This window comes from Hypoxylon fragiforme, assembly GCF_022984875.1.
Source record: "Hypoxylon fragiforme strain CBS 206.31 chromosome Unknown GGS25scaffold_3, whole genome shotgun sequence".
Taxonomy (NCBI): Eukaryota; Fungi; Ascomycota; class Sordariomycetes; order Xylariales; family Hypoxylaceae; genus Hypoxylon; species Hypoxylon fragiforme.
This window is the reverse complement of record NW_026054758.1, coordinates 3145119-3160556: the sequence shown is the minus strand read 5'-3', so window position 1 is coordinate 3160556 and position 15438 is coordinate 3145119. Positions and strand designations below refer to the sequence as shown.

At 50.2% G+C, this 15438-nt stretch overlaps 4 protein-coding genes across 4 annotated transcripts; 1 reads left to right on the top strand and 3 right to left on the bottom strand.

The window, feature by feature from the left end:
• Window positions 1-1616: 1616 nt before the first annotated feature.
• Window positions 1617-4212, top strand: GGS25DRAFT_199310 (Metallo-dependent hydrolase). The gene is made up of 3 exons (XM_049256780.1): window positions 1617-2968; window positions 3033-3085; window positions 3202-4212. The coding sequence occupies exons 1-3, from the start codon at window positions 2241-2243 to the stop codon at window positions 3981-3983; spliced, it is 1563 nt and encodes a 520-aa protein (XP_049119284.1). The 5' UTR covers window positions 1617-2240; the 3' UTR covers window positions 3984-4212.
• A 34-nt stretch (window positions 4213-4246) lies between these two features.
• On the bottom strand, window positions 4247-6354 carry GGS25DRAFT_482995 (aldehyde dehydrogenase). The gene is made up of 4 exons (XM_049260318.1): window positions 6074-6354; window positions 5590-5989; window positions 4645-5533; window positions 4247-4581 (listed from the first exon to the last, which is right to left on the bottom strand). The coding sequence occupies exons 1-4, from the start codon at window positions 6133-6135 to the stop codon at window positions 4442-4444; spliced, it is 1491 nt and encodes a 496-aa protein (XP_049119283.1). The 5' UTR covers window positions 6136-6354; the 3' UTR covers window positions 4247-4441.
• Window positions 6355-7661: 1307 nt separating this feature from the next.
• Window positions 7662-10165, bottom strand: GGS25DRAFT_519820 (uncharacterized protein; the record flags this gene model as incomplete). Its single annotated transcript, XM_049263779.1, has 4 exons — window positions 7662-7751; window positions 8423-8718; window positions 8884-9654; window positions 9976-10165. The coding sequence occupies 4 exons, from the start codon at window positions 10163-10165 to the stop codon at window positions 7662-7664; spliced, it is 1347 nt and encodes a 448-aa protein (XP_049119282.1).
• Window positions 10166-10848: 683 nt separating this feature from the next.
• GGS25DRAFT_482981 (telomere repeat binding factor-domain-containing protein) lies at window positions 10849-14637 on the bottom strand. The gene is made up of 5 exons (XM_049260317.1): window positions 14363-14637; window positions 13713-14245; window positions 13102-13663; window positions 12605-13048; window positions 10849-12556 (listed from the first exon to the last, which is right to left on the bottom strand). Exons 1-5 carry the CDS (start codon window positions 14421-14423, stop codon window positions 11397-11399), a joined length of 2760 nt encoding a protein of 919 aa, XP_049119281.1. The 5' UTR covers window positions 14424-14637; the 3' UTR covers window positions 10849-11396.
• Window positions 14638-15438: the final 801 nt, after the last annotated feature.

Sequence of the window (15438 nt, the reverse complement as noted above, 5' to 3'; positions counted from 1 at the left end):
GGTCTTGACGTCTCCAATGAACTTGTCCGTTTCGATGCCCCCAAGTCCAGTCGTAATCCCCACCCTCCAGATGCAGATGGGGATCTGTGTTACCCTTGGACTTCGCCCACTGGTAATCTGGAGTATTGTGGTAGCTGGTCGGCTAGGTAGGTCTTGGCTATCGATGTCGTTCCCGGTTTACATCTACCTTTACGTGAAAACGGAGTGGCCGTTCTGTAGCCGCGTTGCTGCGGTCCTTGGCGTTTACTTTTCTCAGCTCAGTTCTTCTCGAAACGATTGGCAGGATTATATAATAAGTCGTGAATACAAGCGGAAAGGGTGGGTTGGCAGGCCACGTGGAGTACATTGTACTTGGGGGCTATCATTCAAGACGAAGCTCAAGACGAAGCCCCCAAATCCCAACCTTCGGATTATTGACACTTCAGACGAAAATAGTGAGCCGTTAGCCGATGGATATCAAACCGTTACTCTTTTCCTTTCCCCCGTACATTAGCCCAGTGCTGTCCACTTCGTTCAATCACATCAACTCGTTTTAGGTCACCTTCAGCGAGTTGCCCGAGCATGCAACCCGTTTACCAGTGAATCAATTCATCCATCGCGCATTTGTCGACCCTCGAGCATAACCATTCTCGCCAATTATCCCCTTTGGGCATCTGCGCGCGCCGTCTTTTCCATGTGAAGAGCTCAGAGAAAGAGCATGGTATTATTACCATATGCTAACATGAAGCCACTACCCCTGAAGATCCTTCACTATACTACGTATTGTCCCACGTAGGGCCATGCTCTTTCATCAATGTATAGATGTTTCTAGCCCGTGGAACCCTTTGAGCTACAAGTTGGTGCTCGGGCAATCAATCGCAAATAGCACGTGGTTGTACCCCTTACCATGCTGGCATGTCTTCTCAACCTAAAGTACTAGGTACCTAGGTTGATTGTAGGCTTCGGCACACATGGTGGCGTCTTCGTGTACCGAGATTTCAACTCCAACACTCCAACCGAATCATACGTGTCCGCCGACAAGCAAATCCTATTTGTATACACCCCGGACCTTTCTCACCGATCATAATTTACCGATAGGCCCTCGAAACAGCGGTTACTTCCGCTCACATTGTATGCTTTGCCCTAGAAAAGCCTGCCTATCATGGATACCATCGGAGCCGGTGGTGCTTCAAAAGAAATTCTGGTATCCTCCGGGAGGTGTGTTACTCGGATGCCATCCCTCTAGATATGTAGGACATAGGCCATTGTTAGACGGCCTGGAGCTATTTGCAAATGGGTAGGTAACGCCAAGATGAGTCCCGCAGCTTTGGACGTGAGGGCAAATCATACTCGCAGCTTTTAATACGAACTTTTCATCACATTGTAGCCGGCTCCCTTTCCAATTGTCTCTTTCACCTAGTATTAGGAGAATTATGAACTGACCCGAAGGTCTGTCTCGAATGTTCAAATGATCTGACATACGCATCCAATTGACCAAACAGTGCTGCTTGCGTAGCCGCTATATCTTGAGGTATGCTGTTTGATCTCGCGATGCCCCTTTTTTTGTGATATTTGGTGTGAGCTTCTATGGTATTATTTTTGCCACGTCGCTGTGTTACTCACTCATGCTTCGTATAGTTTGGTATACTTATTTTCATGCTAGGCAGTCCTGTCAATGTCTCAGTCGGAAGCTGCTTCGAAGTTGACAATCGGATCGCATACCTAACCAGCAACGGGCGGATGTCGGTTGGATAGGCAGCGACTTATTACAATCCTTCCGCTCACAAACGTCGGCGGCGATACTATGCAGAGGGTGTGAAGTTACGCTGTGCTGTTTGCTGCCGGATAAGGGTCTTTATCTTCAGCACCTATAAGCTTTGGCTTGCACAGAGATTGCAGATAGGAGCATGCTATCACTAGAAGCAATCTCGATCCCACGAACCAAGATACTGGTAAGCTAAGTAGGCAAGTAAGCACTCTACCCAAGTGATAGGCAGGCACTTCTTCAGCCTCATAGGATGGGCACATATGCCGATCGAACCATACGATCCAGTCATTTACTCCCGAGTTGGAGACTACATAATTAGCCTGCCATTCGTTTATTCGCTGGCTCGCTTGCTCTAGGTATGCTTGGCTATTGCTCCATGCTTGGCTACAACTCCCCCACATGAGCTCCCATAGATGATGCTTCGCCGACGCTTCCGTAACTTGGACATAATCATCCAACCTTCCATGAGGACGGATAAACAAACAAACACAACATGAAGCTATCATCCAATGTATCGTTGTGGCCACTGCTACTGCTCTGCCATGTGTCCATAGCCGCGGCTACCCGGCGGAAGCTTCTAGCCGGCGGCACCATCATTGCATTCAACAACAACAGCAACAACGACGCCGGGCCATTCAATATAATCCGTGGCGGATCCCTGCTCATCGACGGCGACAAGATCGCCTCGATATTCGACGCTGCCGCCCCACCACCACCGGATGCCCTCCCAGCCGACACCGAGGTCGTCGACTGCACCGACAAGATCATCACGCCCGGGTTCATCGACACACACCGCCACGGCTGGCAGACCGCGTTCAAGACATTGGGCTCCAACACCACGCTGGCCGAGTACGCGATGCGCTACAGCGCTGCCGTCGGGCGCTCCCTCTTCACCCCTGAGGATCTGTACGTCAGCCAGCTAGCGGGCACCTACGAGGCGCTTGCCGCGGGGGTGACTACGATCCTGGACCACGCTCACCACACCTGGACCCGCGAGCACGCGGAAGCAGGGTGGAGGGCATCGGTCGACAGTGGTGCGAGGGTGTTCTTTGGCTACACGTTCCAGAACACGTCCACCGGCTTTCAAGTCCCGCAGCAGATGGACCACTGGCGTGAGTTATACGCCGAGGAATCGCATGGCCGCGCGACTCTGTGCATGGCGTACGATGACTTTACGAACAACCCGGAGTCTATCACTAGATCTGTGGTTGACTTTGCCAAGTATGACACACCCTTCCACCCCCCTTTCTCCTTTCTCCTTTCTCCTTTACTAACGCCAACGCAGAGAAAACAAAGTCCCAGTCCTCACGACCCACAACGTCGAAGGGCCCTGGCTATGTAAGTTCTCCCTTACACAAAGTACCTCCCTACCTGCCTACCTCCATTCCTAACCCCCACGTCCACAACTCCATCCTCCCAAACCCCCATACTCCCTACTGACACGCCCCCCTTAGTCGGCAACTCCCCCAGCACCCTGCACCACTTCTCCCTCCTCGACCCCGCCGCCCCCTCCCCCACCCTCCCCCACATAGTCCTCTCCCACGCAAGCTTCCTCACCCCCCGAGACTTCCAGCTCCTGCTCTCCAGCAACCAGCACATCTCCATCACCCCCGAGTCCGAGATGCACTACGGGCACACCCACCACCCCTCCAGCCACCTCCTGCTCCCCCAGTCCTCCCTCGGCGTCGACACGCACTTCACCTTCTCCTCCGACATCCTCACCCAGGCCCGCATCTGGCTGCAGTCCGTGCGCGCGCGCATCTACGCCGCGACCCTGACCCACGCCTGGGCGATCCCCGACCGCAGCCCCATGTCCGTGAACCAGGCCCTGCTCCTCGCCACGCGGCAGGGCGGCCTGGCCCTCGGCCGCCCGGACCTCGGCGTCCTCGCGCCCGCCGCCCGCGCAGACATCCTCGTCTGGGATGGCCGCTCGCCCGCGCTGCTGGGGTGGGCGGACCCCGTCGCCGCGGTGATACTGCACGCGAGCGTCGGGGACATCGCGGACGTGCTCGTCGGCGGGGAGTTTGTGAAGCGGGATGGGCGGTTGGTGGTGGAGGGGTACGACGGGGTGGCGGAGCGGTTTTTGGGGGTCGCGAGGCGGGTGCAGGCGGCGTTGAAGGCGATGCCGCTGCCCGAGCTGGTGGGGACGTTCTTGACGGGGTCGCCGTTTGGTGAGGTTAAGGAGGTTGATGCGCAGCGGGGTGAGGGGACGGGGTATGGGCCGAATTACTTTTGAGGAAGAGGTAGGTAGGCTTTTTGTAGTGACAGTTAGGTATATATCGACTCGTTTTGTAGGTATATTTCGACTAATAACCCTCTCCTATTCGAATACATTACGATGATAGTCAAGACTAGGTGATGTCCTACACAGTCCCACCTTGTGCATTTATAGGTATATATGCCATGTATAACTCGCATATTATTATACTATGCATGTAACGATTAGCAAATAGGGGGTGACCAGAGGTTCCTCACGATAGAAACCGAAGACGGGTTTTAACTAATATAAGACGCTTGATTGATTGCAGGTATTTCATGAAATAAGCTAGGTTGATGTACACGTACACAGGGGCTGTCCCCATCATTCCGAGAATAATCCATTCCAGATTCGTCCAGTTGACCTAAACACCAAAGCTCAAAGAAATGTCAATGAGCAACACTTTATGCATTTACTTATTTGTCTTGGCTTTCTCTTTAGAAAAGCGCGCCTCCCAGACGGATCGACACCGACTTGTTTTGCGTATAGTTGGCCAAAGCAGCCTCGCCAAGCTCGCGGCCAATACCGCTTTCCTTGTAGCCACCAAATGCCACTTGGAAGTTAATTAGGTTATAACCTGATTCAATGTTAGATAAAGACAAATCAAGTGAGGATGCTAAGGTAGTAGGGGTTGACTTACAGTTGACCCAGACGGTACCGGCGCGTAGCTCATTGCTAACTCGGAGAGCCGTGTTGATGTTCTTGGTGTGAACAGCAGCAGCTAATCCGTAAGAGCTGTCGTTGCCCAAATGTATAACTTCTTCCTCTGTCTTGAACTTAGCTACAGCCACGACAGGGCCGAAAATCTCTTCCCGCATGATCTTCATGTCGGCTGTGACGTTGGTGAAGATGGTAGGCTTGATGAAGTAGCCCTTGTCACCATGTCGCTCACCACCAGTCTCGATGGTGGCGCCCTCCTTCTTACCAGCCTCAATATATCCCATAATTCGGTCATATTGTAGCTTGCTGACCTGGGGACCTTGGAAGGTGTTCTCATCAAAGGGGTCACCGACGCTGTTTTGCTCTGCGCGCTTCTTGAAGGCTGCGATAAACTTATCGTAGATACCTTCTTGTACGTAGACACGCGAACCAGCACAGCAGCACTGACCGTGGTTGAAGTAGATACCAAAGTTGACCCAAGAGATAGCCTGCTCAATATCGGCATCGTCGAAAACGATATTGGGAGACTTGCCTCCAAGTTCTAGGGTAACCTTCTTCAAGTTGGAAGAAGCGGCGGCCTTCATGATGGCACGACCAACGGGGGTAGAGCCAGTGAAAGCAACCTTGTCAACGTCCATGTGGGCGGAGATGGCAGCACCAGCTACTCGGCCAAAGCCGGAGATGATGTTGAGAACACCAGGGGGGAATCCTGCCTCCTTAACGAAGTTGGCGAAAACCAAAGCAGAAAGTGGTGTTTGCTCAGCAGACTTTAGCACAACCGTGTTTCCGGTGGCTAGAGCAGGTCCGATCTTCCAAGACAACATCAACAGAGGGAAGTTCCAGGGAATAATTTGACCACAGACACCAATCTATAATTATTAGCTTTAACTCGGCCAGTTTCGTACGATTCTAAGGTTTTACATACCGGCTCTGGTCGGGTGTAGTGGAAAGATTCGTGGTCAACATCAATAGTTTTACCCTCAATCTTATCGGCCCAGCCACCATAGTATCGGATGCAGCCTATGACGGCGTGGACATCACCTCTGGCCATGCTAATAGACTTGCCATTGTCGAGAGATTCGACAGCAGCTAATAGATCGATGTTCTGCTCTAGAATATCGGCCAGCTTAGTCATATATTTACCTCGCTGATGAGGGGTGGTGGTTCGCCATGCGCCGTTGAAGGCTTTGCGGGCTGCGGCTACTGCTATGTCGACATCCTTTTCTGTGGCTTCGGAAACGGAGCAGAGAACTTCTTCGGTGGCGGGGTTAATGACCTCGAAGGTCTTCTTATCAACACCTTCTACCCACTCGTTGTTGATCCATCTAAGCAAGGGAGGATTAGTAGGTGGGATGAGGTTGGGGATGATTGGTAGGATTATCTGGGGTAATGCATAATGAGTGACTTACAAACCAGTAGGTTGGGTGTATTCACCCGTGACTGGTGTCTTTAATTGGACGGATAGAGGCATGATGAAGGATTGTCTATTTTTCTGTCTTATTTTTTTTGGAGTTCAAGGTAATAAATGTCAGCAGTATATATTGGATAGACAGATAAATAGATGATGGACAATGGTAAGGTATAGAGACAAGAGGGAGGGTTTGAGTCTTTTGTAGACTTGGATGGCCGTTGAACAAGGCGGGGTAATTGGTGGAGTCCATGATGTATTGCTGCTGGTGAAGTACCGTTAGAACCGTTAATATCATAGCCCCCCCCCCTACCCCCCATACTACTACTATTAGGTTCTAGGTATTACTATCCACATGGCACTAGTTATCCGTGCAAGTTCCCAAGTTGAATCCCAACAGCCCCAGGTACCTACCTACTGTCGTACACGTGCTGCAAGTAGCTTATCCACAACGGGATTTCCACTTCCCCGAATGCAAGAGAGGATTACATTTATTTGATTTTATTGGTTTGGACGGAGTAGCAGGAGATAGTTTGATTGGCCGATTAGCAATCTATCCCGCTTTGCTTGGATGCTGCATACTCCGTACATAACACTAAAATTCCGAGACTGATGGATTCCATGGAATTGGCCAATTAAAATTGGATAAGATCTAAGGAGATAGCGGAGTCATTCTTTACCTCCGCATTTGCAGTCCATGATGTTTTATTGCTATAAATAAAGAATAGAAGAAGTTATTGGTTTTAACTTGTGTGTGTGTGTGTCTGCAGCCAAGGATCCCCGAATATGCTTGTCTCATAGCTTGTCTCATAATCCGATCTCTTGAGTGAGTACTAGGTAACGATGTACGTAGTACACTACCTTCTTCAATGTTCTATTGAGGTATACTACCTAGTATGTAATACAGCAAAGAGGATACAATAGTCAACCTTGGTAACCCCGCCAAGAACTAGCTGCTTTTAGCTTTCCGATAAGTTTACCCTAGCTTACAAGTGTTTCCCCGCATTGTGGAGAAACCCTTGTGTCCCACTTACTACGTAGTTAGTGCACTAGTTTTTTAATCGTGGTCTGGGAGGGCTCGACGCGGGTAAATGGAAGCTTATTTCACCCCATTTCACCCCATTTCAACCCATTTCAACCCCCAGGAATAAAGAGGTCCCTGCAATGCCTGTAAATAACCTGTACATGCTTGTTCATGCCTGTAAATTGCTGACACCTGAGCATACAGTTGCCTGTTTGGATGAAAATGTGGCTTGACATTTTTGTTGTTTCTTTACCGACTTATTCTCCTTAATATCACTTGCGGTTCCAGAGTGGCAACATTTGTTCCCATGGCCGTCTTGCTTCTCAACAAATTGAACATAATCTTACACCTCTTACTACATAGTACAGCGGACGAACGGTGCTTTTTTCTTCCCAATGTTGTGAAACATCCATAACGCCGTTGTAGGCCGTTGTAGGAGTTGAGGACTCCACAAAACATTCCACAGTAGCACATATCATGGGATACCATGGCACAAAAGGCTACCTGTTTCTGCCGTTAGACCGTGTGGCTCCTGGAACTAACATGATGAACCTGGTATGGACTTCTAGGGAACCATGGAGACGATATCTACCAACGGACTAACCAGTTGAGCCGACCAGCCAAACTTGGACTCGTCAGCCTGTGTCTTGATAGGCTATTGTCACTTGTAAGCATTTTCAAAATACCAGACGAATCCCCTCTCTACTCGTGGTTTTCCTTTTTCAATTCAGAATCATTCACTTCTTAACTACCTATCTAGAGTCTAGACTATGTAGCATGCGGCAGTATATACACGGTAGTATACGCGTATTAGGCCGAATTAGTCGTGAGTTATATCTCGGGTTAATCATGAGCGAGCCTATATACCACTACAGGAGCGTTTCATTCAAACATCTAAATACCAAGTATAGCTCGGTAGATTTATACAACCGGCAGAATTATCACGAGTTTGAAGAACAAAAGCTTCTTTTTATCTCATATATAAGATAAAAGACTCTGCTACATAATACTTGTAACCAACGCTTAGTCTAATAAAATCTATTCGCAATTCCAGAACAGCCCCAAGATAAAGCCAACCCTTCATCCCTATTTAGCACAACTACACCCGCCACCACCCCCTTCTCCATGATCAGTAACCGTATCATTATCATCATCATCGCTCTCATCATCACTACTATCCCCACGACATCCACACTCACCCACAGTCACCGCAGCGGAGCACATCGCCCGATGATGAAAACTGCCTCCCCCTCTCCCCCTTCCCCTTCCCCTTCCTCCTCTTCGGTGGCGCATGCAGTACCCCATCCCTATCCGTGCGTGATACACGTGTTCGAGACAGTACGCACCATCCACCACGTCACCACCGCTACTAGCCGTCGCGGTGGCGGTGGCGGTGGCTGCTGCTGCTGCTGTTGTCCCGACGCGCCGATTTGGACACCCGAGCTCGATGCACCGATGGCCGTCGCAGTACAGCGATGTAGATGTAGTTGCAGCCGCGGAGGAGGAGGAGGAGGAGAGCGTGATGAGACAGCCCGGGACCCGGCACACGTGGTACTGGCACGCGGCGGCGCCGTCGGTTGCGTCGAGGGTGCAGGTGGGGAATACGCATTTGGTTTTGAGGTCTGAGAAGGGTGGGTGGGTGAGTAAGTAAGTAACGGTAACGGCAGCGGTAACGGTAACGTATGAGCAAAAAAACCCAAAGACAGGTAGTTAGGTAATTAGGCAATTCAAAAAAGGGGGTCAACGGGATACCCAAAAAAAAAAAAAAAAAAGAAAAAAAAACTCACGCTCCTCACAGACCTCCCACCTAGCATTCCTCCCCCTCGCCGCGCGAAACCCCACACACCCGCTCTCCTTGCACGGCTCGTGCTCCGCGCAGTAAACCGGATTCGTCGCCGTCCCCTCCCGCCTGTTCCCGCACTCCTCGCGCCGCGCCAGCGCCGCCATGCACATGTGGTCCGCGCACCACGTCGTCGCCGCCCCCCCCGCCGCCGCCCCGTACCGCTGCCTCCTGCACCCGCCGTCCTCGCACTCGTGGTCCTCGCAGAACAGGCCACCGTCTCCTCCTCCTCCTCCTCCCGCGCGCGGCTTCACGCACGCGGGGTACAGCGCGCACGAGTGGTCGCGGCACGCGAGGGCGGCGTCGCCGGGGACGCGCTGGCGGTCGCAGGGGGAGGAGGGGGAGGAGCAGAAGTGGCGGTAGCAGAAGCGGGCGGCGCGGTTCGAGGCGTCGAGGAAGACGAGGGCGGTGCAGGCGCGGGCGCGGCAGACTTGGTGCCCGTGGCAGTAGCGGGATTTGTTCTTCTTGCGCGCGTCGCCGTGGTTGTCATCGTCGCCGTCGTCGTCGTCGTCGTCGTCGTCGTCTGCCGAGGAAGAAGAAGAAGAGGGAGAGTCGACGCAGTTCACGCACCCGCGCCCCCGACACGTGTGCCGCTTGCAGCACCGCCCCGGCGCGTGTCGGGGCCTGTCGCAGTCTTTGACGTGGCAGGCGTGCTTGACACAGTACGCCGAGCCCTTCTTGGACCGGGGCTCCTTGCAGTCGTGGTGCGCGCAGCCGTCTGCGTAGGTTTAGATGGTGTGTTAGCCAGCAGACTCTCTCGGCATTTTTTTTTTTTTTTTTGCAACACAAATCATCAAATGCTGGATAAATCAGGTGAGACCAACGTTCCTCTGCGCAAAAGGGGTACTCCGGATCGTGCCTCTTCCTCATTCCCCGACATCTGCGGCCGGCGACGATGTACTTGCAGCGGCGATCTGGGAGTAGAAGAGGGAAATTCTCAATTTATCATGGACTCGCTAGGTACTTGCTCTTGATAGGTAGGGATGGAAGAAGAAAAAAGAAAAGGTGCGGGAAGTGGGGAGACGTCGACCTGACTTACGATGATGACAGATCCGATCTTCCCCGTGGCCCCGCTTGAAGTGAGCCCCTGACTTGAGGCACACGGCGCAGACATGGTGTCTGCAGTACTGCGAAGACACCGAGTTCCCGATGATCCTCTTGTTGGTGCAGGCGCTCACGCTGCACTTGAGATCCGCGTGGAAGCAGAGCTGCCAGGGTGACAGTGCCATGCTAACCAAAGTCTTTAGTTTCTCTGATTTAATGAGCAGGGCAAGGTGAATGAATCCTCACGAAGCGAGATTCTTTATATATACCTACATTCCCAGGTATATACCCAGCTGATGAGGCTCTTCAGCGAGCGTACTATGAGTACAGCATGACGCGAACGACCTTTTGACTACTAGCTAGGCATATTTGACTAACAATCATATCCATAGCATATAGGTAAGTAACGACCTCAGTTACGACTCGTAACACCAAACATCGGGATAGGGGTATAACCACCTGGCAAGGCTAGACCAAACACGGCATGACGTGTCGAAAGGCTACCTAGATAGCTAGGAGATAGAATGGCCAGGTAACCATATCTGGAAACGCGATCATGCATATATGTATCAGAGTGATCCATCTCAGTTACGCCAGGTCTCCATAAGGCTGATGGGTACCGGAGGGTCGTGAGGTGCCTAGCTAAGCGGCTTGCCGAATTCCCTGGTGGCAATAATAGCTTACCTGGTCTGCGGAAGTGAGTTAGATTCCGATAGCAGTCCAACTGTCCCTGACTTTGGTTCATAAGACGATAAAAAGAACAAGACGGGGAAAAGACAAGGAAAGGTGACATGAGACTCATTTAAGCTCGCATTCTCTTTGATATACACACTACACATGCGGTCACAAGGCCGTGGATGCTTAAACATGGCATACGGATTGAATGTCTATACTTAGCCTCAAAGTACAAGACTATAGATATACCATTTTTATAGCCTACAATGTTCAGGAGATTAAAACTAAGGAGGTCGGTACACACCGAACAATAGAAGCCTTCTAGAAGATCATCATATGTCGGTTCTCGGAAAGACACATCACCCACGCGCAACCGCATACCGGGCGAAGGTTGCCTTTGTACATGTTACCATCCAATAGGGCGGACCTAGGCGAGTCTGTCACACGCAATCGACGTATAACAATACATTCAAAACTCCAAATTTATCTGCTTGATTCCTGCGCCAGCTACGCTACGCGAATGTAACGTTTGCCTAGCAAAGCCGACTTTAGAGATTTCCTACCTGCTTAACTACCTAGGTAGGTAGATATCTAGTAGATACTGTAACTACCATTACCCCAGCCACCAAAAAGAAATCGCCCATGGGTATCAATCAACCAATCAATCATACATGCCATGCCTTTCATGAGTCTGACAAGGAAAAGAGGACCCTTCATCCACAAAACAACAACATGTTACTGTTATATGGATGTGGCCGCGGGTGTAGCCGATGTTGCGACAGAGCGTGCTTCTTCGGCGTGAGCTGTCACGGCAGAGGTCGCTGCCGAATTCATTTCTCTCTCCCTCTGTAGAGCGGCGCCTAGGCCAAGAACCGCGGCGTCTACACTATTCATCTCATGCTTTGGTTCGATACTTTCCATGGGAGCCACCGTCATGGTAGTTGTTGACGATGAAGGCGCAGTGGGTGCAGAAGTCGTAGAGGAAGTCATTGCCGGAGGTGTAGCAGAAGTTGCTGGCGTCACGGGTCGTTCAGCCTGGGGGGGCGGTAGTTGCATGTGCTGAAGGGCGGTAGATGTAAGAGTAGGGAGGCTGACTGGTTGCGGTGCAGGTATGACCGGACGTGGTAGAGGGGCTAATGTGGCTGCTGATGGTTGTATTTGCTGATGTGCGACCCTTGGTGTACCTGGCTGTGAGTTGGGATGCGACAATGGTTGATTAGGTGTGGCACTTCTAGGAATTGTCGCTGAAGGACTCTGTCTGGATACAGCATTGTTCTGCAACCCACCTGCCAACGTCAATATTCCATTAACATGGGCCTGCTGTTCCTCCGAGTTGAGTCTTGCCTTCTCTTCCGCTTCTTTCCTCGCAGCTTGTGTAGGCGCCCGCGTTTTCAGTTCGCCTGTGACACACTGAAGATAGTAAGGCATCTCCGAATTTGTCTTTAGGAAGAATAACTTCAAGTTTCTGGCTTTATCCTTCAACTGAACTTGGGTACGATCCGCTAGTATACGACTAACAGATCCATTGGGGCCAAATAACGTCAAGATCTGAGACCAATGAGGACCCTTGACCATATCAAGTCCCATCATAAGGGCCTTTTCCTCCTCCGGACTCCACGGTCTCCGGGTGGAATGAGATCCTTCACGGCGGGCATGAGTGGAAGATCGTGCCGCCGCCGCTTGTCGAGCACGTTCGTAGAGGGTTGGAGTAGGCTCGCTTTGATTAGGGGGAAGATTGTCGGTAGGTGTTTGATAGGCAATTCCATTCATCGTAGCTTGTTGCTGTTGTTGATTAGAGTAATATGGCTGCGGCTGGGGTTGCTGTGTCTGATGGGTTTGCTGGATTTGCTGGATTTGCTGAGATTGGTGATTGTTGTGGCTTGAAGTAGAATGAGTTGGGGCTATATCATTTAGTAGGGATCTCTCACGGTCAAGATGTTGCGCCTTACTATAGGATTGTGGAAGCGCCGTGGGTTGGTATTGATTTTGTTGAATGCTTTGCAGAGCTAGCATAGTGGCTCTTGAGGCGCTTTCCGCTGCTGATGCAATGGCGGATGGTAGTTCGGTGCTCGTAGCACTCTCTTTCGCCTGTTCGACTGCCTTGGAGACGTTTTCCGCAAGAAATGCAGAAAGCTCGTCTAATTCATGAGAGGAGTCGCCGTTGATTGGTTCTAGGGCGCTCTGAGCTGCCCTCGAAGCTTCGGCAATCATGGCGTTGAGGTCGAACGTATCGTCTAAGCTTTGGCCGAGATTCCCTTCCTGTTCTATATCCTCGTTGGAGGCGGTCTCGGCTTTTACTGTTCCTTGCTCCCTGATTTCTTCTATGTGGTCGTTGAAGAATGTGCTGAGGCTGTCTAGGAAGGCCTCGTACGTAAATTGCTTGCTCAGCGCTTCTATACCGACACATTAGCATTTCTATACAAGGAACTAGAAGTCACAGACATACGGATACTCTCAGCATCGGTGGACTCGTTCAAAAGCATGGCCTTTCTCGTCTTCGCATTTGTGACGAACTCGTGCTCCGGAGTTGTCAAGGGCGTGTTGGGATGATGCTCTTGCACGAAACTTTCGAGCTTTGTAATAAAGAGATCATCTAGTAATTGCTCTCTAGCCTTCTCCGGTTCACTTTCTAACACGGAAAGGAACATCTGAGTTTTCAACCCTAGATATAATTCTGCTACGTCTCGCGGTACTTCTTGATTATTAGGAACGAAAATCCGTAGAAAGTGATCATTAATCTCTTCCAGACCAAGCTCATTCCCGCCGAACACGCTTGCGCAGGTAGTCGCAAGATTCACAATCCTGATGACCTCTCGAGTTTGACTAGTGACGCTTAGTTGCTCAGAATACAAGAGTGGATTCGTGTCAGAAAGCAGCTTTCGTTGATTGTCAAATATGGTTTTGAGCGCAGTGTATTCCCTAGCAATGTCCGAGTCCGTGTCGCCGCTAAGAGTCGCAATCGTGTCCTCCAAAGACTGTTCAGACCAAGCTGTGATGATGTCAATAGCCTAGAGGAGTTAGTCGCTATAGAATACAAGATGCATAGCTAGCACTGACCATGCTTCCGAGTCCTGGTATGATATGTTTCCTTCGCGTAAAGTCTCTCGGGTTACTCCATAAGGATTCGGGACGCGGCTCGGGATTTTCGACAGGGCTAGGTATTTCTGGTTCAAATGTATGCTCAAGCCCGGCCAAGCTGTGGGATGTGTCGTGAGATAGGTCATGAGGTAGTTCATGAGACATCCCATGTATATCATGGGATATATCGTGGGACATGTCGTGGGACATGTCGTGGGATATGTCATGGGTTATGTCGTGAAAATGATCGTCATTGCAGGACATGTCCTCAGTCGTGGGATATTCGGAATGGAATTGTTGCATGACCGAAGCCTCAGCTTGTTGCACGAGAAGGGCGATATCATCAATGTCATTAACCCCCTCATTCTCTAGCTTGAGGCGCTTCTCATCCCTAGATTGCTCATCGTCTTCGTCTGGAGTTCGCGCTCTCTTAATAGGTGATGGCGGTGGTTCGGATTCGCGATCTAAAACCATGAGGTCACTAGTTGGGGGCTCGGTCTTAATGGGGGGGCCTTTTGCTATGAAGTTAGTAGATGAAATACGATTTATGATATATCCAGATGGATCATCAAGTTGTCGTAGAGACAAGGGAATACGGTGTTAGAGTTGTTAGAGTTGGTATAACTTACTGGTCGACGACGCGGCAGCGGCAGCCATGGCAGCCGCGATAGCTTCGGCGACATCAGCCATGGGTTAACTTAGTGTATGCGACGACAAAAAGTACAACATGAAGACTCAATGCAAAAAGAAATGGTGTAAAAAGGTATTGCGACTGATATGTATAAGGCAGAGGTCTGCATATGAAGGTACTCGCAATACGGGATTGTTACTGGATGGTACAAATGCTACAAAGTGGATACCATTGCCTGTAAGAATTGAATGCTAGAGATCGCTGCGAAAATTTAGTCCAAGCGCCCGATAAGATTAGAGATTGCCCTTATATCTTGCCCCAACAGCTTTAGCTCTCTGCGATACACAATCCCTTCAAACTTTAATATTCTGAAAGAAATTAGGTAAGTCATCAATGAATACCATTAGTTACCAGTGGACATACACAGTACTAACCTACCTACAAACTCTTTTTTTTTTTTTTTTTTTTTCATAAATACCTATATACACCCTACCCTTTTTCCGAGGCAAACATTAAAGATAATAAAGATAATTATTCATTTGTGAGACCAAATGAAGTTCAACCATTTATAAAAGTATCCCCAAGGTACCTAACTATAGTTATATCCCCGGGTTCGTTTACTCAGCCCGGACCGTACTCTACGAACTACAACTTGGAAACCGGCGCCGCTCTCGGGAAATTCGGGCTTAGTAGCTGCTTAGGATGGCCTTACCCACTTAACGCCGTGCCGTGATCTCGGGAAATAACTAAGCCCCATGTTTCAAACATATTCTCAATGTGATTTTGACTCGTTTACAACAGCTTTACATTGCCCCTTGCCTTCCTATGCCAGCCCTATACATGCAAATGCCTTCCTTTATTCCTTGTGAACGCGACAGATAGGTAAGGTGTGAGGCTCAATCCAGTCCGAAATCATTATCAATCATCAAAAAATATGGATTGTAAAAGAGAGGAAGATAGCGGAGCTCTCGATCCAGACAGCAGTGGCTATCCGTGTCCTAACGTAAGGTTTGATGTTGGCAATGTGGACCTTTCGGACGTTTCTCTTGGTTGAAGGATCACAAATGCGAACTG